At 36.7% G+C, this 26,498-nt stretch overlaps 2 protein-coding genes across 4 annotated transcripts in view; one reads left to right on the plus strand and one right to left on the minus strand.

The window, feature by feature from the left end:
* Window positions 1-526: 526 nt before the first annotated feature.
* dusp4 (dual specificity phosphatase 4) lies at window positions 527-6,378 on the plus strand. The gene is made up of 4 exons (XM_051092831.1): window positions 527-1,052; window positions 1,697-1,824; window positions 2,334-2,553; window positions 4,762-6,378. The coding sequence occupies exons 1-4, from the start codon at window positions 677-679 to the stop codon at window positions 5,139-5,141; spliced, it is 1,104 nt and encodes a 367-aa protein (XP_050948788.1). The 5' UTR covers window positions 527-676; the 3' UTR covers window positions 5,142-6,378.
* A 2,149-nt stretch (window positions 6,379-8,527) lies between these two features.
* The window catches only part of tnksa (tankyrase, TRF1-interacting ankyrin-related ADP-ribose polymerase a), a 125,992-nt gene continuing 108,021 nt past the window's right edge, over window positions 8,528-26,498 (minus strand). For all 3 annotated transcript variants that reach the window (XM_051092811.1, XM_051092813.1, XM_051092812.1), the window contains 11 exons: window positions 23,240-23,349; window positions 20,300-20,488; window positions 19,492-19,729; window positions 18,015-18,097; window positions 15,170-15,290; window positions 14,952-15,049; window positions 12,541-12,615; window positions 12,344-12,449; window positions 11,996-12,182; window positions 10,182-10,338; window positions 8,528-10,084 (listed from right to left, as the gene is read on the minus strand). In XM_051092811.1, coding sequence (XP_050948768.1) covers window positions 9,998-10,084; window positions 10,182-10,338; window positions 11,996-12,182; window positions 12,344-12,449; window positions 12,541-12,615; window positions 14,952-15,049; window positions 15,170-15,290; window positions 18,015-18,097; window positions 19,492-19,729; window positions 20,300-20,488; window positions 23,240-23,349 — 1,451 coding nt within the window. In that variant the 3' untranslated portion in view covers window positions 8,528-9,997. The remainder of the gene's footprint in view (window positions 10,085-10,181; window positions 10,339-11,995; window positions 12,183-12,343; window positions 12,450-12,540; window positions 12,616-14,951; window positions 15,050-15,169; window positions 15,291-18,014; window positions 18,098-19,491; window positions 19,730-20,299; window positions 20,489-23,239; window positions 23,350-26,498) is intronic.

Here is a 26,498-nt window from a genome sequence, read left to right on the forward strand (position 1 = left end):
TCAGAGTAGGCCTACATAACTGACTGAGCATTCAGCGCAGTTTTCAATTAAATGTAAGTATGTCTATTTATATATTTGTATATTTATAGAAATCTGTTTATTTATTTATTAATTAATTTGTTTGCTTGTGTAGTGCTTTATTAAAATCTCATCACATTTTCCTGTAAATTAAGCTATTTTACTGAGTTACAAATAATTTTCTTAAGACGTTTTTATATTCCAATAAAACTGCACAGTGGTTTCGTGTTGATTATACAAAGGGTTTATTTGAACACCGCTTAGCCGTAGGTGTATCGTCTAATCCAACTGGCATATGTTGTTTACCTTAGATAGTATTATTATTTAAATTTCATTTCACCTCCGAAGAAATGTCTGATGGCTGAATTCTGGTTTAGACGAGGAAGGCGGTCACCATCGATCGTCGCTGACTCTTATGAATGAAGAGCGCTTAATGAATGGAGCTCGTAGCAGACGTCATCTCCATTGTGACGTCGCGATCCTTTTATGGAGTGCGCGTCTGAAGCCCATTCATAAAACGGAAAGAGAACTGCCCGTGGTAGTAAAGCTCTCAGGAGGGTAACACAACATTACACTGCGCACTGGCAACGCTGGATTTGACGTATTGTTGTTATTAAACCACCATTTGACCGTGACCAGTCCCCGTCCGAGGAGGAAAATGGTCACAATGGACGAACTTTGTGAAATGGATTGCAGCGTTTTGAAAAGGTTGATGAAGGACGACAGTGCGAAATGCCTGCTTTTGGACTGCAGGTCGTTTCTGGCGTTCAGCGCCGGGCACCTTCGCGGTGCCGTAAATATTCGCTGTAACACGATAGTCCGGAGGCGAGCGAAAGGCTCCGTGACTTTGGACCAGATTCTCTCCGGTGACGATGAAGCGAGAGCCCGTCTCAAATCAGGGCTCTACTCCGCCGTAATCTTGTACGACGAGCGGACCTCCGATACAAACACTATGAAAGACGACAGCACAATCACTCTGGTACATAACGCTTTGTGTAGGGATACATTTAGGACAGAAGTCTACCTGCTAAAAGGTAAATTCAAATCTACACCACACGCAAAATCTATTGTGTTATTGTATTTCTTAACGCTGCCATGTTCTGAGAAAATATCTGTTTTCATTGTGGTCAAATGGAAGCATCGACTCAGCTCTAAGATAATGATGTAATGTTCATTGCCATTTTCTCTGCTGGTAAATCCAGTTTAAGATCTGTTTTTTGGAACAGGCTAGCTGGTCATTCGCTGCTTGACCACCTTTAGCATGACCAGTCACAAACCAACTATTTAATATGCTTCACATTTTTTTTTTTACAAAGATTCGTGCATTTTATTATTTAGTAGGCCTTTGTGTAAAATGTCTTGAAAATGTCACGTATAGCTTGTCTGAAAAGAGATCCGAGTTATATATTTGTGAGATTATCCCGGTTACTAAATGTTAGAAATGATCATTTATCTTTATCTCGGTGTCCTTGAAAATGCAAATGCAAGAATGCAACCTCCGTGACCTCAATGAAACAATGAAATCATTTAATTCAAGTATAAATGAGGGGAAATGAAATTTCCTGACCTTAGATGGTTTAAGGTGGCCTAGCTGGTTCTGAAAACCCCTAATAGCCAGCTTTCTGTAAGCAGGATACAGTTTGAACAAATGTATTCAAAATATGTATTCACTTTCTAGGAGGCTACGACAGATTTTCCACACAGTATCCCGACTACTGTTTGAAAACCAAAACACTGGCTGTATCCAGCCCTCAGTCCGGTTCGGAGAGCAGCTGCACCTCCTGTGGAACTCCACAGCATGACCAGGTAACTACATTAGCAGCAGTGGATACTTTGAGATCAGCTAATGGGCAGCATTGTGTAACATTAAACGTCCTGTCATCCGCTGCTCTTTCCGGCTGATATAGCGGCGCTGTGGAGTGCGTTCGTCCGGCCTTCCTCTGTGATAGGGGGTGTACTGTGTCAGACACTCCAGTATACTTCAGTTTTGATTCCCACATCGATCATTTCCTGTCTCTACAGCTTGTTAAGCAGGCCACCAATGACATAACAGTGGGCCAAATCAATACGCATTTCCAGAATAAATAAACTGGACGTTATTAGCGTGACCTTTTTATAGCAAACAGAGGTGTAAGTGGTCTGAGGCTGTAATTTGTTGCAAATGCTTTTGAGAATTTATTGCGAGCAGCCTGTGATTTCATGAATATAATGAGAAATTAGTAAAAAATATTTTTTAAAGAATAAATGCATTTATTTATTTACAGTATTTCATAATGATTATTATTAATTTATTTTTTGCACTTTTTTTATGACAGGGTGGCCCTGTGGAAATCCTCCCTTTTTTATTTCTTGGCAGTGCCCTCCATGCGTCTAAAAAGGACATGCTAGATCGTATGGGCATTTCTGCTCTGTTGAATGTATCTTCAAATTGCCCAAACCATTTTGAAGGAGATTACCAGTACAAGTGTATCCCGGTGGAAGACAACCATAAGGAGGACATCAGTTCTTGGTTCATCGAAGCCATTGAATTTATAGGTATGATCATTAAATATTTATTTAATATATATAATTTATGTTCTATTTATTCAAATTGGGGTTTGGATGATTAGTGTACAGTAGGTGTAACCGTCAAGGTGTAAATTAGTCTTGGTTGTTATGGCTCCTTTCAACTGCAAATGCTGTGCAATTCATCAGCAATTAAAACGATCTGCATTGCAGAGTTTTTACAACAATTACACCCTCCTTTTTAGTCTCGCATCTATTTCAATAGCTCATCTTAGTCATTTATGCATGTAGCTTGAAGAATGCGTTTTGATGTATAAAGCTCTTTGTGTACATACGATGATGAAAATTGAAGGCGGCATGTCATAGGTGCAAAAATACGGGATGAATGCTGCGGTATGGGTGGGTCTTCCTCATAAAAGGGTTTCCGTGACTGAGTGAAGCGGGGGGCTTGGGAATCCTGTATATCCAATTTCAGCTCAGCATCCTCTGCACTAAAGCAAGGCCCCCAAGTAGGCTTGCCGCATTTGATCGCACCATCCTAGGTGTATGTGTGTGTGTGTGCATGTGCTTGTATGTATGCGTCAGAGTGCAGAGCTTAGGGACCAGAGTCTGACTCATCCTCCATTCAGGGGTGCCTTGATACTGGAGTTACCTCAGATCTGGGTGTGTATGGCTGTGTGAAGGCGTATATGCAGACGGCAAAGTGCACAGGAAAATGTAATCCGACTAATGTTTGGATATATGCGCTTACTTTCTCTTTGTACGATGGACATGCCACTTTTTTGTTAATTAGCAGCTTGTTAGTAATGGCAGGAGGTGTCTGTGTGTACAACGGTGTGAAATCCACCCTAGACCATTTTGCCTGGGTGTTGAGTGTTTGTTGTCCAACTGTGACTATCAGCTTTGGGTGAATGTGTAATTTCCGCTTCTAGAAATGCATTGTCCTTATTATTGGATGTTTTGAGTGGTATAAATACCCACACTTCACAGCTAGTTTTTATTTTGTATTTTATTTTGTGCTTTTAGATTTGATTGTTTAGACATTTAACTTGTATCTTTACAAAAATGGAACAGTTTTCATTGTTTTTACTGTGACTGTTTTACATGTCAATAAGACAGTCTGATATTTGATTAGATAGGCTTTTTGACACTAGTGAGGCATATTGTTGCCAAGTCCACGGTTTTTCTGCAGAATCGGGCTACTTTAATAATGTTGCCGCGGATTGTTTTTCATGGGGGACCCCTGGAATGTGAATTTTACCAGGGTAACCCCAACAAAAAAACGTGTATTTTACCCCCGCAACGCAATTTTTACCAAGGGAACCCCCGAAATGCAATTGGGCTAAGACTAGTTTTGAGTAGTAATTGTAGTAATATTAATAGTAATACAAGTAGTAATACAAATTCGTAAGAGTGAGGTCACTATCTCATGACCAATTTGTACGAATTTATACGATGTGGCTAATTTGTACAAATTCGTATGAGGTCACTATCTCATGACCAATTCGTACGTATTTTACAAGGTGACTAATTTGTACGAATTAATACGAGGTGGCTAATTCGTACAAATTCGTATAATGTGGCTAATTTGTACAAATTCGTATGAGGTCACTATCTCATGACCAATTCGTACATATTTTACGAGGTGGCTAATTTGTACGAATTTATACGAGGTGGCTAATTTGTACAAATTCGTATGATGTGGCTAATTTGTACAAATTCGTATGAGGTCACGATCTTACGACCAATTCATACGTATTTTACAAGGTGGCTAATTTGCACAAATTCGTACAAGTGAGGTCACTATCTCATGACCAATTCGTACATGACTAAATGAACCAAATCTCCAGAGCAGTTACTAAATCAACATATGCCTCATTTTTGCTGATGTTCCTCTCTAAATGAAGCATGAGTTTTGAAATTATTGTATATAGTTGAAGATCACAAAAATTCAATAATAAAAATAACAATTTTAAATATTGTTATTGTTAAATGCGTATTAAAATGTAATAATAATGACATAATTATATAATGCATATTACTGTACATGTACTGTATGTAATTATATTATTAATATATAGTGTAAATCATATAAAATAATATATATATATATAAAATGTATTATGACTTCTAAACCTGAATCAAAATGTTATGGGCGTCGGTTTCACAGTAAATGCAGTACGATGACTCATGTCTGAGCTTTATCTGTGCTTAACCAACTCTCTGTTCTTTCCTCAGACTCCGTCAAGGATTCCAATGGCCGCGTTCTGGTGCATTGTCAGGCAGGCATCTCACGGTCAGCCACTATCTGCTTGGCGTACCTGATGAAGAAGAAGCGGGTGCGTCTGGAAGAAGCATTTGAGTTTGTCAAACAGCGGCGCAGCATCATCTCCCCCAACTTCAGCTTCATGGGTCAGCTGCTGCAGTTCGAGTCTCAGGTGCTGGCCACTTCCTGTTCCGTAGAGGCCGCCAGCCCTTCCGCCACTCTCGGCCCCAAGTCTTCCTCCACCCCCACGTCGCCCTTCATCTTCAGCTTCCCCGTGTCAGTAGTGACCCACAGCCAGTCCAGCAGCCTCACCTACCTACAGAGTCCCATCACAACCTCGCCAAGCTGCTGATACAATGCTAGACTGAAAAACTGAACTGAAAAAGGGTGACGTCTTTCACTTGGCACAATCATGCGGTCGTTCGAGCTGAGCTGCATCTTTTTTTTTTTTTACAGCTTCGCTGGTGACCCGTCCTTATCTAACTCACCCTGCGGTCATTAATATCAGAAGAATAAGTCGTTATATCCTGTGGGGTGGTTCATCCCCTTCATTTCCTGAGGTTCACTTCCAAAGACTTTGCGATTGGCCAACGGGGCTGCTCGGAATGAAATGCAGGAGGTCCTTCGACCCTGACAGGTTCTTTACACTGCGTTTGGACTTCCCATTTATCACTTCCTCTCACCGGCCTTCCTGAGTTCCTTTAATAGAGACGGTCGTGACATGACCTTTGGCAGGAAGTGACTTTCATCGAGTCGGTTTTTGCATTTGTCAGTGCCTTGTACAGAGAAGGTACACAGACACTTTCACAAGACGCTCACGTCGCCTTTCCTTCGAAGCATTTCAATCTGCAATACAGATCCGTTCCTGTCACAGATCAGAGCAATAACCTGATTCTCCTTCCTCCCTGTCGCCACCAAAGCACTGTATGGTCTGTTTTTGTTTTGTTATATTGTGTGAACATGATTTGAAACGTTTGTTTTCTTTTGTAGTTCGTATTGAAGAGATCTGCTGTATGCCTTACCAACGACTTCCGCACGGAATGCTCTCATTAATAAAATATTTAAGGAATATAGTAATGGCGGGTTATACACTGAAACTTTTTACACTGGAAGTTTTGGGAACGATTGGGAAGCCACAGTTTGTTTGTAATATTCCCGTTTGAGAAGCTTTGTGAGGGGAAACATGCCTTGAAAAGTCAATATAGCAGGCGGTATGTTTATGTGTGTGGAAACCTACATTTTTTATGAAAAGCAGGCGCATTTTATAGCACTTTTAAGTGATGCAAAATTGATTTGAGGTTCGTTTTGCACCTCGCCAGAATTGAAGTTCTAAACCGAGAAAGTTTCCCACTATTTTTGTTTTTTTTTGCCATATTATGTGGTCTGTTTGTCTGTCAATCACTGAGATGAATGCAATACTTTTTACTGTACTTGTGAAGATGTTATTGTCTGACGGCTAATGGCAATATCATTCAGAGGGTTACGATTTTTTGAACTCTACCCTGTTGTATTATATGTACATTTTATTTATCTCACGATTGTCATTGTTAAATATAAACTGTGTTCTTTAATGAAAGCGTGGTGTGATTTAATTGTACAGACGAAGACGATACAGATGATGAATCATATTTTGCTGTATAGCAGTAGGCCTGTAAGTAATATCACAATCATTTTGTAAAATGAATAGAACATGAGCCATCTCATTATTTCTTACATGAACTAAGAAAAGATAGAAAAGAATAGCGTGCGCTATTATGCAGGAGGAGAGAATTAGTATTATATCTGATAAATGAGGGAAGGATTATGAATAGATTGAACGGAGGTTGGTTTTGAAGAACCACAGCGCCTCCTAGCGTGTTTTAAGAGTGGATTTCACCTCACCGTCAATTCCGACGAATGAAAACAATCCTTCCCACTCATTTCCAGAGAAGTTCGCTGAGAAACCCCGAGATATCATATTTATCATATTCCACTTAATCCTCAGTGACACTCTATTGCAACACTACAACACGTTTCAAGTGATTCATTCACATATTTATATTAAAATTCGAAGCTGAAATAAAAGCTGAAATGTATCATAGCAACAAGTCACATAACAAGGTCGCTGCTTATGAACCATTGTTGACTATTTGGGGTAATATTTAAAATCTTTTTGTTACACATTTAGTAATAGCGTTTATGTTTAATGTAGCTTAATGTTAATTTAGAAACGCTGACACTTTCTAGGGTTGAACAGGGTTTATATTTAAACGTTTTACCTGATATTTGCAGGTTTTCCGCGATTCTCCATTAATCCAACTGCACTGTAGGCCTCTGTTATTATAACGGCGATGTAGGCTAATTTTACATTTTTAGGCTAGTTTGACGATAGTTGAAGATTAAATGTAGTTTTATCATCAATGTTTTTCTAAAACACATAAAAACACCATCAAAATCAATGTTTGCCTGCTTCTCTTATGGTTAATTACTCACCCTCATGTAGTTTCAAACCCTTCTGATCTTCCTTGATGCGTCGTTAACGGCCAAATTGGCGGCACTGAACTTAAACAATGTCATGGAAACCAACGTTTTTGCTGATTATTGCTGCCGAAAATGGTCAGTTATTTTCATGTTCGCGGCTGGACTAATCGCTCGGACAAGGAAAAACATTTGAAGTACTATAGACTCCCAAAAGTTATAAAAAATCAATGAGAAGAGTGCAAAAACTGCCTGAGGAACAAAAGGCGTTTGTGTTTGGCCAAGGATTTCCAGGGCAAAAATCTTGACAACATTCGTGTTTGTTCTCATCATTTCCGGTCAGGTAGGTGAAATATTAGGCTAATATCTTAATTAATAAGGCATTTATATCTTTACCACCTCGTACCTATCTTTACCACCTATTAACTTAAGTTTGTCAAAATGATGCGCCGTTTCCTGCTTACTAAGTTCTTCTCTATGATTTTCCAGCTTCCACACGTTTTTTCCGTGGCTTAAACAGCATAAATTAGCCGAACAATGTATATAGTAGTGCATTAACAGTGCAACCCATGCTGTTGTTTACATCCGAGTATTGCCAATATGGCTACACATCCAGGTAACTGACCAAATCGTGACAGAAGTGCAAACCCTCTATTAACATACTTTTGAGTACCATGACATGCGTTACAATGTTCTGACAGAACCCAGATACGCTGTGGCTTATTTACAACCACACGCCAGTGTTGCCAAGTCCACAGTTTTCCCGCGGAATTGAACTAATTTAATACTGTTGCATAGAATAGACGCCAGTTTAGCCCCTGGAACCTTGACAAAAAAAAGTGCATTTTACCTCCAAAATGCTATTGGGGGACCACCTTGGATACCCAGATTGGGCCTGTTTTGTTGTGAAAATCTGGCAACCGTGTCGAACACTGACCTAGAAAAGAAGAAATTATTAAAGAAAGATGCTATTTTTGTTTTCTTCGCACACAAAATACATTTTCGTAGCTTCGTAACATTGCAGTCGAACCACTTTTGTCAAATGGACTATTTTAATGACGTACTTGCTACCTTTCTGTGCGTGGTACTTGCGTTGCTGTCTACGCAGGGTCAGAAAGCTCTCAGATTTCATTAAAAATATCTTAATTTGTGTTTTGAAGATGAACGCAGGTTGTACAGGGTGAACTGACACTTTAAAATATTACCTGATATAATAATATTTATATTCCCTGAGAAGTTGAATGAGAGTTCAGCAAGTGTGACAAACGACAGCAGACAGTATTAATGACATGTACTTTATTAAGACCATTTTACATGATTGAGGAGTGTTTGATTAGTCCGCAGATGGCTTATGGTAGATAAGCCGTTTCTGATTAAGTTCACAGGAACATGGAAATAAAGTAAAATTACAGCTCAGAGAATTGAGAAACAGTTCAGGAGTTGGTCTCCCACGTATTGGCTTGAAGGGAGCAGTGGACATGTCTGTGCTCATACTTCTAAGAGAAGAAAGATCTGCACTCTTTCTCTCTGGTTTGAACACACAGAATCCTGGAGAGTAAGGCAGATGACCTCCAGTGCACATGTACAGAACCACAAACTACACCTGAGCAAAGCAACCAAACCATGAGACTTCCAGAGGTAGAGCCACGTCCTTCATTTCATTCTGTAACATGAACGCGAGTCAGCCGAGCCGCCGCTGTCAGTAGTAGTGTGTAACAGGAAAAACGTTACAGAGACCCTCGTATAAGAGGCGTTTCTCTGACGCCAGAGAAACAGGACTGGAATGAACAAGACTGAGGAATTCCTGTGGTCGGGATCCAAAACATATCGAAAGCAAAAGGAGCGACTTCCAAAGCCGAGTCGCTCGGTCGTCTGAAAATATAGAAGGAAAGATCTGAAAGCAAGAATTCCCACTTCCTTTACAGTACTAATAAAACCCACTCTGCTTCAGTAAACAACATTAAAAGCTATACAAAGGCATTGTCCATTACACAACCTGTACATTACTGGACATTTACTTTACTTTTTTTTAACCTAGGTCTTTTTAAAATTATTCTGAATAACTTAAGTCCTGCTTAAAAGTGCAAATTCTTTAAAAGATGCATTTCGGATTGGGCTATGGCAATGGAATGGGACATTCTGACCAGTATTCCTGTGCAAAGTTGTTAAAAACAAGTACCGGAATAAAAGAAACAAACAGTTTTTGCGTTTGAATAGTTCTGGTCTTTGCATTCAACATTCTTTTTGCTTTAAAACCCCTCTAAGGCTTTTTAAACAATGCATAAAGAAAAATTAAAACCATTGCAATGAGATTTTCAGGGTCTTCAATAAAGGAAACAGGGACTGTTGAAATGTCAGGTCCCCCTTGAGACGTGGTCCGTTCTTGTGAAAATAAACAGAAAGGTAATCACAGTAAGAGTAAAACTGTTTGAAAGTAAGACGTTAATGCTTAAACAGTGTTAAATTGAGTAGAATATGATGGGGAAGAGGTCACTTGTTGTCTTTTTCACGGAGCAGTCCTTTCGTTTAGCCCTGAAACTTGCGTTATGGCTATATCCTGACCCTTCAACCTGTAAAGGAGGGCCAGAAGATGGCCAGCCAAGGCAACACTTTCTTGTAAACACTCATGGGGACAGAAATGGAGCCTAACTGCAAATTAAAGAGGCAGCGCTGAGTGGATGTGATTCCTATCATGTGAGGAGAGGCTGTGTGTGAGATGTTTGGGTAACAGTCTGAGGCTGTCCGAGTGGACTAGGACTTCTGCTCCGCTGCTGCCGGGGATGGAGGTGTGCTGTCTGGTTTGATGATCTGGTATGTGATGAGGTACTCTGGGTAGGCCTGTAAAACAACAGAGTTGGAAATTAACCGAATGTCTGCTAAAAAATGAAAAAAATGTGCTTGTTTTTGCAGTTGTTTAATATCTGAGCACTCTCACTTGTTCTCCTCGGTAGATGACGTATTCGGCGTAGGCTAAGCCGTTGACGCTAGGTCGGCCGATGACGGAATGGTGTCCTGGAGGAGCGTGGGCCATCTTCATGGCACTGAATTGCAAGAAGGATTTACCCAGAGTCACCCGGCAAAACAGCATCTGCCTGCGAACAGCACAAATGTATTTGCAATAAATAATATATTTACATTAATGCCATTATAAAAAAAAAAAAAAAAAAAGAATCATTACAAATAAATAATAAATCCCAGTATAATTTCTGATTTACATTCACAGTATTATTTCTAATAAAATAAAAATAAATAATAGAAATAGAAATAAAAACAGCAATACACAATAAATGATAAAAACTGCTTGTAAAGAACAAAATTAAATTTGCACAAAAAAATTTGAACTGTATTTTAATAAATAAAATACATATTTATTTAACAAAAAATCTTAAATTAATTTGAATTTATATTAGAAATGTATTATATTTATATAATTTATACTTATAAATCACAATATAACATAACAACAACAACAATGACATAATAATTAATTATTAATAAAAATAATAATAATTATTATTATACATTTAATACTACAACCGTATAATTTTATTAAATATATGAAATTACCCATAATTTATAGAATTTTATTATGTTTATAATATAATTTATATTATAACAACAATAATGATAATAATAATGATATATTTAATACTACAATTTAATTTTATTTAATATATGAAATTAATTATAATTTACATAATTTTATATTTATATAATTTATATTTGCAAATCACACAAAAACAAATAATAATAATAATAATTATTATAGTTAATACTACAACTTAATTTTATTTAATATATGAAATTAATTATAATTTATATAACTTTATATTCATTATATCTGTAGTTTATATTTGTAATTTATATTTGTAAATCACAGTATAACCACAAATAATAATAATAATTATATTTAATACTACAACTTAATTTTAGTAAATATAGGAAATTACTTATAATTTATAGAATTTTATTACATTTATATAATTTATATTTATAAATCACAGTATAATTTATAACAATAATGAAATATTTAATACTACAATTTAATTTTATTTAACATATGAAATTAATTATAATTTATATAATTTTATTATATTTATATAATTTATATTTGTAAATTACATAATAACTAAAAACAAATAACAATAATAATTATTATAGTTAATACTACAACTTAATTTTATTTAATATATGAAATACATTTTTCATATAGTTTTATTTAAATAATTTATATTTACAAATCACATAACGTAAAACAACAATGATGATGAAGATGATTATATATTTAATACTACAACATTTTTTTTTTTTTTATAAAATCAAAGTAGTAAATAATGTTGGAATTTGTAATATGGTAACTTCTGTGTTTCAACAAATATAAAAGCTTATAGATAAATAAATATTTACATAGAATTACATTACATCCATGGATGGTTTTAGATCAATTATTTAATAATTATTATTATTTAATAATTTATGCAATAATAATGACTTTTAATGAACATTATAAGTGTAATCCATATGAATGCATTTCAGTATCTGATTTCATTTGTACTTTTTGTACTGGGTGAAGACTAGCTGTCCAATATTCTATCTGTTCCCTGAAGCTAAACCAGTTGAGAAAGCACTGGATTCTAGGAAACACAGCACCATCAGCTGGTCATGTACGCTCACTGCGCCTGTATTTCAGAGCTAGTCCAGGATCTCCAGTAATAACTCTAAAAGGGGAAGAATCAGATGTGTATGTACCTGTGACAGATGTAACAGGAGCGGTCTTTATGTGTGGGGCAGCCCGTCCCTCCGCCGATGCCGTACACATACTGGTTACTTTTAGAGGAATTCTCTGCAAAGTAGATCCCTGCTCCAAACATCCCGCCTATGTAAGCGTGCCTCTCATCAAACCCTTTATGAATGATGGCGTTGATGAACGGTGACCCTGCAGATGAGGAGAAAAAGAAAACCGATCATCCTCATGTAGAAAGCAGAAAATTGGAATTGAAAGAAGCTTTTGAGTCGGACATGGGGAAAAAAGGTTCTTTTGTAGCTTGAACTTTCCCAAATAGCACTTCCGACAGGTCATTCATCTCGTGACAGTACCATGAAAGAGCATGCGCTCGTTGTGGTGGTTGTGGTTCTCGTCTGCGATCTCCTTCTGCCTGTGTGCGTATCGCTCCCTCAGCTTCTTGTTCACAACTTTCTGAATCTGTACCAACAATGATCAACAAACAACAAGCCTTTAAACTATTAACTAATCAAAGGTGTTAATGTAAATCAAATTAGAAGTTCATACTCACCTTCAGGATGTTGTATCTGCTAAAAACACCCCCAGCATTGCCACCGTCCCTGTGCTCTCTGATCGTACTTTGCAGCTGTAAAACAAAATCGTAATTCTTCATTACGTCATGTTACATAGCAAAATATTTAAGAACTTGCAGCCCTACAATAGAGTAAAATTACCTAAAATCCATATAAATGTTACATGATCAATTATAGACTTTAGTTTTATCACAGTAAAATAATTAAAAAAAAAATTAAGTAAAATAATATAAGACTACAAATAAGTTATATAAGACTATTAAATTATAAACACTAAAATATAATTAATTAATTGAATAAAAATAAGACAACACATTCATTGTAATTAGGTCATCACACTAAAGCAAATTAAATACATTTTTATAAGACAAATGATAACTTATTACACATTACAGGCTTTAGTTTTATTACACAGTAAAATAATTAAAAAAAACTACAAAAAAGTTATATAAGACTTATTTTTTAGACTTTAAGATATAAATCGCAATTCAGATTTTTTTTTAGAATTGTGATATAAAGTTGCAATTCTGAAAAATAAAGTCAGAATTGTGTGATATAGATATAAAGTCAGAATTTCAAGATATAAACTCACAATTCAGATTTTTTTTAAATTGTGATATAAAGTTGCAATTATGAGAAATGTGAACTCTCAGTTCTGACTTTTCCCCCCTCAAAACTTTATAACTCGCAATTGCTAAGTTATATAACTCAATTCTGAGAAAAAAAGTCAGAATTGCGAAACAGAAACTCTTACGCTTGTTTTTTTATGAAAAAATTATGAACTGTGTTTTTATCTCGCAATTCTGACTTCATAACTCACAATTGTGAGTTTACATCTCAATTCTGTGAAAAAAAAAGTGTCAGAATTATGATATAAAAAAATCGGAAATGGGCTTCCATGCATTTATAGCTCCATAACAAAATCAAAAAATGTAATTAAAATAAAGCCTAAAAAAAATACACTGACCTATATTATAAACGCAACACTTTTGTTTTTGCCCCCATTTTTCATGATCTTAACTCAAAAATCTAAGACTTTTTCTATGTACACAAAAGGCCTGTTTCTCTCAAATATTGTTCACAAATCTGTCTAAATCTGTGTTAGTGAGCACTTCTCCTTTGCCGAGATAATCCATCCACCTCACAGGTGTGGCATATCAAGATGCTGATTAGACATCATGATTATTGCACAGGTGTGACTTAGGCTGGCCACAATAAAAGGCCACTTAAAATGTGCAGTTTTATCACACAGCATAATGCCACAGATGTCGCAAGTTTTGAGGGAGTGTGCAATTAGCATGCTGACTGCAGGAATCTCCACCAAAGCTGTTGCCTGTGAATTGAATGTTCATTTCTCTACCATAAGCCGTCTCCAAAGACGTTTCAGAGAATTTGGCAGTACATCCAACCGGCCTCACAACCACAGACCATGTGTCACCACACCAGCCCAGGACCTCCACATCCAGCATCTTCACCACCAAGATCATCTGAGACCAGCCACCCGGACAGCTGCTGCAACAATCGGTTTGCATAACCAAAGAATGTCTGCACAAACTGTCAGAAACCGTCTCAGGGAAGCTCATTTGCATGCTCGTCGCCCTCATCAGGGTCTCGACCTGACTGCAGTTCGTCGTCCTCACCGACTTGAGTGGGCAAATGCTCACATTCGATGACGTCTGGCACTTTGGAGAGTTGTTCTCTTCACAGATGAATCTGGGTTTTCACTGTACAGGGCAGATGGCAGACAGCGTGTATGGCGTTGTGTGGGTGAGCGGTTTGCTGATGTCAACGTTGTGGATTGAGTTGCCCATGGTGGCGGTGGGACTATGGTATGGGCAGGCGTATGTTATGGACAACGAACACAGGTGCATTTTATTGATGCCATTTTGAATCCATAGAGATACAGTGACGAGATCCTGAGGCCCATAGTTGTGCCATTCATCGTACATCACCTCATGTTGCAGCATGATAATGCACGGCCCCATGTTGCAAGGATCTGTACAATTCCTGGAAGCTGAAAACATCCCAGTTCTTGCATGGCCAGCATACTCACCGGACATGTCACCCATTGAGCATGTTTGGGAATTTGTGTACATATAAAAAGTCTTAGATCTTTGAGTTCAACTCATGAAAAATGGGGGCAAATACAAAAGTGTTGCGTTTATAATTTTGGTCAGCGTATGTATAAACTATTCAACATCAGTAACTGACTCGTCAGTTTCTAGAAAACTAGTTGTCCATCAGGCCATTATATATCATTTAGCTGTTACCAAACTGTTTATTTTAGCATGGATGAAATACTATGCCGACCAATCAGCAATTATCCATTTTATAACATGAAATCATATGGTTTTATAATATGATCCGGTGATTTGGATTCCACTCTCACCTCCTCTTCGACTGACTGAAACTCTTTGTCATCAGGGGCCAGGTCGATCAGCACCGTGCCTTGACTCGCACAGTGGAATGTCAGGTATGGGTTGGCACCTGTAACGTAAGCACACCAACGCACAAAACTATAAGATACTTTGGGGTGCTGCGATTTCTTCAGTCATGAACAGATGGTGTTTGAGAGATGATGCTGGAGTTGAACGCTTCTGGACTGACCTTGTTGACCGCCCAGCAGCCTCTCAATGCCTTTGATGAGTTTGTGTCTGTGGCCGTACGCATTGATCCCGATCTCCTTGAGCTCCTCGTGCCCCATGTCAGCCAGCACATCCAGCGTAATCTAAAACAACACATCAACACCAATCAGAATTAGAAAAGCCGGAGGTGCAACCAATTGCAAGATAAAGTTGTAATGAGAAATGGCATGAAGTGATTCATTTCAAGGCCAATTTCGACTCGACTGCTTCTAAAACAGCCAACAGTGCAGTTTTTTATTTTCTCAGCTTGTTGCGATGTGGAACTTCCTCCTACTGAGAAGATAAACTCTTAGAGCGGCAGGAGGCTTGGATGGATATTATCGCGCGTGACTCATAACACACAGAATGATTATTACTGAATACGCCTCCTACACGCAACATGCACACAAAAGCAAACACGCAGATGGTAATTTGTGCACGCTAGACTGCGAGGCAGGGAGCTGTTTGAGCCAGCGTGTCTTACAGAGAACATTAGTGTTTGGTCACACTGAACAAAGCATGTGAAACCATTATGGACCCTGATGAGAATATGGACAAAGATCTGATAACTTTTTTGTTTGTAAACGCTAAATAAAAAAATAATACATTCAAATTGTTAAAACATACTATATACTATATCTTTTGAACTTTCTTTTCATCAATGAACCCTAAAAAAAAAGTATTGTGGTTTCCACAAAATATTAAGCAGCATAACTGATTTCAACATTGAAGATAATAAGAAATGTTTCTTGAGCAGCAAATCAACATATTAGAATGATTTCTAAAGTAATGGCTGCTAAAATTCAGCTTTCTGTTAAAGGCATTACAATGGAAAAAATTAACAATATTATAAATAGATTTTTTGTCTATTATAAATGTATTTTTAATCAGATAAACACAGCCATCTTTAAAAACATTAAAAATCGTACTGATTAACTTTTGAAGTGCACGCACAAATATGACGGCACGTGCTGTATTAGGTTATAACCCATTAAAGCGCTGTATCATATTCAAACCCAAATGAAACTACGAGCATGTATGCAGTTAGTCGTTAGGCTAATGTAAAAACTGTTTTAAGTTCACTTAAATTACAAGTCTAAAAAATGTTAAATTGAAAGCTCTCAATTGTAATGTTGAATGGCTATAGTCAGTGGTTTCAATATTAGGAAAAAAATTCATAGAGACATCAGTTGGTATCAGTGATACTTGCCTTCAGTCATAAAAAAGATGTCATTAAACAAATATAAAAAATATACTACTTTTATGTTGTTTCTACATTAATTTGAAGATTGAATGTGAAATTATTGTAATATAAAAGTAGAATTAAAAATTGTAATGTTAGGTGGGATTACTCGCAATTAATTTCAGAAAAAATGTGTGATTAATTCGTTTTTTTTTTTTAAGCGATTGACACCACTAATATATACATTTTCCACAACTGTACAGCTGTACAACTGTTGAATAGTATTGCATGAATGGATGATAAAGAAACAAAAAGTGTGACTAGAGAGGTGAAAGAATCACAAAGTGTGAGCATCCCATCGCCGTTGACTCTGCATCAGCCTGTGTAATCTCAAACTCTCCTACTCCACTTCCAAGACCCACTTATTGGCAATGCATCACATCTATGATAGGTCTGTCAACGGCCATTAGCCCAGGAGCTGCCAACTGCTCTCTCTTGCTCCCTCTCTCAGAAAGCACTGTGCACTTCAATCGATAGGGCTCGCAGGACCGACCATTATGGCCGTGAAGGTGTGATGGCCGCAGCGGGAAAGATTCCATTTATTTCTCCTTTTCTTTTTCTCTCTTTAACTCTCTCGGCAAAGTTTTCATTTGTGCTGGAAAAAGAACTGCAGAAGATTTACTACAGACTAGTGAGAAACCAACTAGTCAGCAAGGTCTTCATTATGTTCAGTACAGTATTCGAGTAGAATGAGAAGTTAAACTTCAGTTAACGTACATTAACATACGCGACGAGACAAATATGCGCAAAATGCTTTTGTGATGGCACTAGTAAAGCGGGGAGAACGCCTCTAAACGGCTAAGGTTAAAACCAGACACGTCTAATGACGACATTGGGGCGTGTATGCGATCTGTGAGCACGTCCTCAATCTCATTTGCACTCAGTCTTTCACACGTCTCTGAAAAACTGTTGGCTCTTCATGCTCCATCTCCCGTAGGCACAGCGAGGCAGAATAAGATGGAGAGCGAGCAGACGAGTGAGTCACTGTGAGACAGATGAATGCGTCTTACTAAAGCCACAATCAGAACTGATTTCAGCCCCTCACATCAAGCGCTCTTCCCAGCTGGTGGCCGCCAAGACCATTTCTGTTCATCTATGTGCAAATGAGCGACGGGTCTGGCGCAGTATGCCAATCGTATCCCACAGGCTCGCCCTCGTGGAGTCCAAGCTGAGAAGAGGGAAAGCCGGAGGAGCAACAGAGTCCTGAGCTCAGTGTGAGTGAGCGCCACGACCGTATTAATCAAAAGATGGGGGCGCAGGGGTCAGCCCCGTTACCCGGGATCTCTATCACACCTATAAAGATGGAGAGACGCTAGTAATCTCACAGCGTCCGGCTGAAGAGGAGTTGGCTGGAAACGATAAAGCCAAGGTGCTGAGAGAGAAAGAGAGGGTATATTGAAAGGAGATAATTACGAGGCCACAGATGTCATTGGATTTACATAACGTTGTCGAGAAGGATCTGGAGCTCTCTACAGGAAACAACGGCAGGCCTCTCTACTCGGCACAGCTGGCAATTTAATGTGTGGAGTGGAACTGATGAGATTGAGATGATTGAGATTGATTTGATCCTAGGAAGTGACCTTACCTGTTCTCGTTCAAAAATATCCCGCAAATGCTCCAAACCCAGACTCTTCAGGAACTGACTGATGTTCATATCCAGAATTGTAACTGTAGAGAAAAAAATTACATAACTCATAACTATTAAACTACATTTAGGGGATAATTACATTTAGGGTTGCAATTAAATGTGATTTTATTACTGATTAATCTTTTTTTTTTTTTTTGATTAATGGGATAAAGACTATTTTTCCATCATTTTATAACACAAAATGCTATTTCATGTCATGCACTCTACTGTCCTCCAAAACAATGTGCAAGCTGAAGATTGTAAATACAAATATTAAAGACTATAAAATAATCCATAAGATCAGGTAATACTCTGTGTGCAATAAATTATATATTAATTAAATAAAACAAATTGTGTAACAGTATAAATTGAAAATGATTTGACATATGTAAAATTGTGTGTGTGTGTATATATATAATTTTTTGAATTACATATATATATATTAAAATTTTATATATAAAAATAGTAATTTTGTGTATGATTTATATATACACATATATAAACTGTATATACACACACACATACACATATATATATATACACATACTTTAAAAACATAAAATTGTGTGTATGTGTATATATAATTTGAAAATATCTCAAATTTTGTGTATATATGAATTAAATATATAAAGGTGAAATATATTATAATTTGTATACATATAATTAAAAAAATATAAATATTAAAAGACATATATTAAATGTTTTGTATATAAAATATACACAATTTTATATATATATATATATATATATATATATATGGTTTGAAATAGATAAACGTGAAATACATATAATTTAGAAATATATACATACAATTTAGAAATATATATTAAAAAAATTATATTAAATGTAAATATAAACATAATATAAATATAAAATTAAATATATATAAATATAACAATTTGAAAAAAAATGTGTAAATATATATGAATGAAATATAAAAGTGAAATATATATTTTAATTTGTATACATATAATAAAAAATACAAAAAATATAGATATATAAACGTTTTATACACAAAAATATACAATTTTGTATATATATATTTGATTTGAAAGATAAAAGTGAAATATATATATACTTTTGTTTTTATTACTAATTTATTATTAATATATATATACACACACACTCACACTCACACAATTGGTATACATATAATTAAAAATTACAAATTATATATTAAAAATTATATATTAAATGTTATGTAAATATATGATTTGAAATAGATAAAAGTGAAATATATATATATAATATAATTACTACACACATATCAATATTAACAATTAATTATTATTACATTTATTGTTATTAAATATTAATATTAATAGCAATATGTATAAAAACATGAAAATAAACATGCTGTGTAATAACGGAAATAGATAGTTACAATAAAAAGTTGTGTGAAATATTTTTAAGACACATCACATGATCTACTCACTTTCTCCCTCCTTCCTCTCTGTTCCAGTAGCCCCATCAGCAGGGCCTGAGGCTCCAGGTACGGCCAGCTCTGCCAGAGGCCCAGCCAGATTGTCTATGCTGCTGGCGGCGGAGAGACAGGAAGGTGTGGATGTTGGAGAAATGACAGAGGCACTGACCACTGTAGCCTGGGGCTTGAAACAACTAGGCAGAGCTTCAGGGGGCATGGCATCAATCAGCAGCGCCCGGATATCATCAGCCTGGAAATCAATAAAACAAGTAAGTAAAAGTAAAGAAAAAAAAAAAATCAATACAAGTGTAAGAATTCTGTGTCTGATCAGTTTTAAGTACAACTAGACTAATGTAATATTCATGCTAGACTACCACGCCATATGGACAAAAGGCTAAATTAAAAAGTAGCTGTACAAACAGCATTAGTTTGGCTTCTTGGTCTGGAATTGGACAATAAAAGCTGAGAACAGCTGTGTCATTAGCACCTGGCATGAACACGGCCACTGGAGCCCAATTACTAAAGGTTACGGCAGATTTGCCATTTGCTTCGCACAAGCCTGAACACAGGGGACGGGGGTTTAAACACCTCAGCTTATGTGTTTAGAAGATAAATGTCCCAATTTCTCAGAATAGTCTATGTCACCTGAACCATATGAGAGCTTACAGCCAGAACAAATAGTCTTGTAAAGCACAAAACTTTTTACAGAAGTTGGGTATAAACTGGGGAATGTCTATATATGCAAATGTGTAGCTCTGGTAAATGAATAACACTATGTAAATGTGGGCTTTAATCCGTGTGATAGGTATGTGTTTATTACCGTCGCCAAATCCAGCGGCGTCTGGCCCTCCTGGTTCTTCATGGTGGGGTCGGCCCCGTGGGCCAGCAGCAGAGCGCAGAGCTGTGTGCGGCCCTTCTGCGCAGCCTCATGGAGGGGAGTGAAGGCCCATTTATCAGTGGCATTTACACAGGTGTTATACTTGATCAGCAGGGCCGCGATGTCCACATGCTGGAAGGGAAAACAGGCTTATTACTGACAAAAAATTATTCTACAACCTACAATAAAGCCTAGATGTTAATTAAAAAAGCAGCACAGTTCTCTCTATTGAAGATCTGCTTTGGTGTAAAGGAGTGACTGTTTTTCAGACTTGCTGAGGTGATTTGATTGAAGACATCAATAAGTGGTATCTGTAGTGGTCCATACAAGTGCTTCATACAACTCTTCTGAAGCCATACGATAGCTTTGTGTGAACAAACCAAAACGTTGGTATTCACAGAAGATATCTGTTTGGCAAGTGAATAAGAAATAGTTGCAATGTTCCATTTGTGAATTAAATTACTCTTCTGAGTGAATCAAATGTACATAATTGTACATAAAACGTAGGAACCAGTAGCAATGTTCCATTTGTGAATCAACTGACTGATTATTTTGAATGAATCAAATGACTGATTCTTTTGAGTGAATCAACAGTATATAACTGTATGTAAAATGTACATAAGGAAATAGTAGCAATGATCCATTTGTAAATCAAATGACTCTTTTGATTGAATCAAACGACTGACTCGTTTGATTAAAACAAATAGTAACAATGTTCCATTTGCCAATCAAATGACTCTGAATCAATCAAATGGGTGAATCAAATGGGTGAATCAAATGAGTGATTCTTTTGAGTGAATCAAATGTACATAATGGTACATAAAATTAACATAGAAATAGTAGCAATGCTCCATCTGTGAATCAAACGACTCTTTTGAGTGAATCAATTGACTGATTTGTTGGAGTGAATCAAATGTATATAATTGTACATTAAATTTACATAAAGAAATAGTAGCAGTGTTCCATTTGTGAATCAAACGACTCTTCTGAGTGAACCAAATGACTGATTCTTTTGAGTGAATCAAATGTACATAATTGTACAAAAAATTAACATAAAAATAGGAGCAATGCTCCCTCTGTGAATCAAACAGTTCTTTTGAGTAAATCAACTGACTGATTTGTTGGAGTAAATCAAATGTATATAATTGTACATACAATTTACATAAAGTAGTAGCAGTGTTCCATTTGTAAATTAAATGACTCTTTTGAGTGAATCAAATGACTGATTCTTTTGGGTGAACCAAATCTACATAATTGTACATAAAATGTACATAAATAGTAGCAATGTTCCATATGTGAATCAAATGACTCTTCTGAGTGAATCAAATGACTGATTCTTTTGAATGAATCTATTTTTTCAACTAGTAATTTTTTCTCAATGATTCGATAAAATTAACAGCAGATTAGAGAGGAAGATTATCAGTCCATACTGAATTTTGAATGGCCTTTTATTTTAAAAATTAAAATGAAATCTGAATATCCAGTTAAAAAATTTTTTCTTTAATGTGCTTGTCATTTTTTAGTTTAAGAAAATACATTCTAATCTACTAATATATTTCAGTTTTGCTTTAGTTTTTAATTTAATAATTCATTTTAATTATTAGTAATTAGTCATTTTAGTACTTATTTTTTAGGAGTTAGTTGCAAAGGCAACATTTTTGTTTAATTTTCTCCAATCCAATATAAATTTTTCATTTTATTTCAGCTTTATTTCTATTAACAAAAATGTTTTTAATAGTTATGGTTAACAGTAATAACACTAAGAATGACATCATGAGGGATGAGTAAATAATGCCAACATGTTCATTTGTGTGTGGACTAATCATACGCCTTTAAATGGCATATGAGAACCATTCTCATTAGCAATAGAGAGCGCAGGGCAAAACAAGCTTGGTTTTTAGCCAGCTCTTGAATTGTGGAGCACAGTGTGCGTGGCTGAGATGTCCTGAGCCGCCCTCCCATCAGCAGCAGTGACTGTATGGAACTGCGATCAGCTGGCTGTGTTTGCCGAGCGCTGACAGCTTCTACACAAACAGGCCGCAAATGAACAGAGGGAGGCGCACTCAAGGTCAGCCAACATCGGCCTGGCGCCAACTCTCCTCCAGCCAATCACCAAAGCTCCGGCAACCTGCCACTCCGATCACAGCCAATCAGAATCTCACAGCTCGTGTCACAGAGGTCCTGTTTCTTGGACGGCAACAGAGAGCGTATGCGAGTGTGGTCGAGGGCCGGAGTCTGGCTAGGTCTGATCCAACATGTTTATGCAACTGCAATCTGCTCCCATCCATCTGCATGGTCTAATCACATCCCTGTAGACCTCCAGAGGGCAGACGCTGATAAATACCTCCAACTACCATCACCTGAAATGGGTTTCCCTGAATTTGCTAGATTTGATTTCAAATCCTGTATTAGAAGCATTCTGTGCCACCGTGGATTAAGGCTCATCTGGGTTGCGGCAGCTTCATCTCGGCATCTGGGTTGTTTGCGAATGGAAATGCAAGTGAAACCACCCGAAAGAATCATGAGCTGCAGCGACGCATTAAAAGTGCATAAGCTAAGGTCCTGTTGGCAGAACAAATACAGATGTCCAAACCCTTTTTGCATACAGCCACACCTGATTTTCACAGGAAGTGCTGTGGGGTTCAGGTGAAGGTTTACACTTGTTCTGGGAGGAAAAAAACCTCCGTGTTTCATTTTCCGGAGCAAATACATGGATTATTCAGCGTCTACATCTGTTTGCGTGCGTCTGAGATACCCACAGCACCATTTCCTGCCAGACCTGACATGACACTAGAGGCATGACATGTGTCGGCTTAACAGATGTTTGCATGTAGTCCCAGTCTAAATGAAATATTCCTCCTTTTAATCAGCAATTGCACTCACCCCGTACGAGGCCGCGTTGTGGAGGGGAATAAGGCCACCTTTGTCCTGCGCGTTGACGTCCGCCCCATGCTCCAGTAAATACTCCGCTACCTCCAGATTGTTATAGCCAGCTGTGGAGAAAAGGATGCAGAGAAATGTGACTCCATCAGCCCACGTACCATCTGGTATCAAACACAAGCAACCAATCCATAGTACATGTATTTTTAAAACTTTAAAAACTGAAAAAAGCATTTTTTTTACGCTGCGGCGGACCACAACTGAAGCTATATTATGATAATAAAGTAACCACATTGAGGAGATCCTTTAATAATAGCCATAAGTTATAAAGTGGTTATCAGGAGTGTGCAACTGAGAATTATTGCAAACTTGAACAGCGTGAAATGAATTTACATGAGGATGAGGATCACATTTACATCTAAATGATAATGAATCTACATAGAACTCAACCCAAACCCTAAATCATCTTTATTCAGGCAGATTTACTGAACAGAACGGGTTTGTCGCTGCATTTTTTTAAGCAAGTAGTTGAGGAGTTTGCTTCAGTATTTTTGTTGCTTCAAAACAAATAGTCTTTTTGTAAAAAGGTAAAAGGTTTCTATTGCATTTTCAACATGCTTTCTGCAGAGTTCCTAAGCAAAACAGCAACTCTACTTGGAACCATATTTCTGCTCAACTGGCTCGTACATATATATAATTTATTTGTGAGTGTGTATGTGTGTGTGTAAAAAACTAAATAGAATTATTACAAATCAGTGACAAAGCACATAAAATTATTAACACAAACTAAAATTAAAATGAAAACCGTGAAAATTGTGAAATTATAAAAATAATTAAAAACAAATAAATGTATTTACAAATAAAACTGAAATAAAAAATACATAATTAAAAACAGAAAAAAGAAGCACTATATGTGTGTGTGTATATATATATATATAAGCTGAATAGAAATATAAGCTAAATATAATAAATAGCAATGACAATTATCAACGTACAACAAATTATTAAAGCAAACGAATTAAAATGAAACAAACTGAGAAATGATAAAAATAACAATTCAAAATATTAGTAAATATTAATAGTATATAATAATAAAAGCTACATAGAAATATAAATAAACTGACTTATTAAAGCACAAAATTAAAACAAACTAAAAACAAACTAAAATTACAATTATTAGAACTGAAATGTAAATTACAGCTGGAAATATAAAAAAATAAAATATTCAAAATATTAGTAAACACTCCAACAGTATATAACTATAACTAAAATAACAGATGTGATTCATAGTTTTTTCCCCTCAGACTTTATCCAATATAATAATGGTTCCCAAGATCAGATTGCTCATCTTGGGTGCATTACATTGCCACAGCCTCTACATAAGTCTACTGAAAATCCCATCATTACCATCTTGGTGAAATTTCATCTATTCCCATTTTCAAAACTTAATTAAACTCAATTAATTAAACTCTCTTTAGCCAGTGTTGGTGAAATCTTACTCCTCGTTACTCCTTGTAATTGCAATTATATTTATTGCTCGGTGCACAGTGAAAGCTAAGCACAGATGTGTGTGTGTGTGTTTTTGTCACTCCAGCTGAGCTAAAAGACACTCAATCTGGCAGTCAACCTTTGCCACTAAACAAGCTGTTGCTGACCTTTACCCAAAAAGCCCGGACACTACTATTTTCAGCTTCAACTGTCGTCTTTGGTTCCTTTAACTCTCTTTCTCACTCCAGACATACATGACTGCCTACAGGACCATCACTAATTAAAGCCCTCATCATTACAGGCTGCAGCCCTCTAATAATGCACAAACCCAGCTTTGAGAGCCGCACTAATGAGAACACGCTCTCTGTCTCACACGTACACACACCACCGCGTGTGCCGCGCTCATCAAATGTTTTCAGCAGGTTCTTCTCCATAACCTACAAGCATTTTTAGCAGCGTTTCGCAATTCCTTTCCATGAATATCTCATCTGTCTGGCTGTACTGCTCTATTTTCCTCTTATCTTTAATAAAGCAGATTTACTCTCATTAACACAATGATAAGCATTAAAATTTGAGAGAATATATAATAATAAAAAAAAACTATTAGCGGTGTGGATACAGTGTCACGTGTTGTAGAGTGTTAGCAGCTGTTTCCATACATGAGAGAAAGTGTAGACTGCATTAGCAAAACAAGCTCAATGCATGTTGCATTTCTTAATGAGGCAATTACTGTACATATTTGATTTTAATGAGAATAATTACAAATAAAATGAAACTGGTAGGCAGAAATGGGTGCTTCAGCCATCAGATTTTATTTCAGTCACCCCTAAGCAGACCTAAACATGACTTACCAGTCATTAAAAAAAAAAATGCATGGCAAAGCATCTGGATTCTAATGCATGAGATCCTGCAACGTCAGTCAGAACGAATGAATTCGTCTTACGATTCTCCCCGGAGGCAAACGGCAGACGAGTGGCGTGTTCTCTAGGCAGGGGTCACAACCGCCACGTTAGTCACAGCCCATTGCTCTCTGGTGGAAATTGCGAATGTGTGCTAGCTGGAGTAAAATCATGTGTCTATATCTCTGCCTGATGGTTAGGGCCGTCACCCACCTGCTGCTGGCCTGGCCTAGCAAGATAAGTGGACTGACCAGAGTGCTCACTCCATCTGTTCGGTGACATTTGCTGATCTGTGCTGTTCTGCACACAGTATGAGTGCTGCTATGAGTCACTGACATGGCTGGAGTGTTGTGCAAATGAGGATCCCAGAGCACTGCTCTGCTACTCTGAACTCAAATCCAACACCCTTATACTTCTGGGTCATCTGTTTTAGCTTGCAGTTATTGTTATAAACTGAATTATCATTATTAATAGTAATATATTTAAAGCTAATTGCCATGCTTGTAAAAATCCAGCTGCACTTATATATTACTCTTTTGTGTGTTCATTATATTTATAATAGCAGTTGTATGTTTACTATAGAATAACAATTATATTATCATGTTAGTTATAAACCAAATTATTATTATTATTATATTTGAATTGGAATATCAAAAAAATCCAGATGCAATTATATATTATTTGTAATGGTGTATGCACACCAAATTGCAAATTTAAAGTGAATGCAAAGACACGAATTTGATTGATTGCACTAAATTTTTCAACTTGCGCGAAAGGCGCGAATGAGTAATATACGCCACAATTGCGTCTTTCACACAAGTTGAAAAATTTAAGCTGGAGCGGAAAATTTGCACAACATGTTATAGCGCAAGCCG

The sequence above is a fragment of the Labeo rohita genome, chromosome 21 (assembly GCF_022985175.1).
Source record: "Labeo rohita strain BAU-BD-2019 chromosome 21, IGBB_LRoh.1.0, whole genome shotgun sequence".
Lineage (NCBI taxonomy): Eukaryota > Metazoa > Chordata > Actinopteri > Cypriniformes > Cyprinidae > Labeo > Labeo rohita.

Excerpts from the sequence above, each read along its gene's own strand:
- dusp4 (XM_051092831.1), top strand. The coding sequence starts at position 677 with ATGGTCACAATGGACGAACTTTGTGAAATGGATTGCAGCGTTTTGAAA. Across the intron at positions 1,053-1,696 it reads AGAAGTCTACCTGCTAAAAG|GAGGCTACGACAGATTTTCC; the intron begins GTAAATTCAAAT and ends TTCACTTTCTAG. Across the intron at positions 1,825-2,333 it reads GAACTCCACAGCATGACCAG|GGTGGCCCTGTGGAAATCCT; the intron begins GTAACTACATTA and ends TTTTTATGACAG.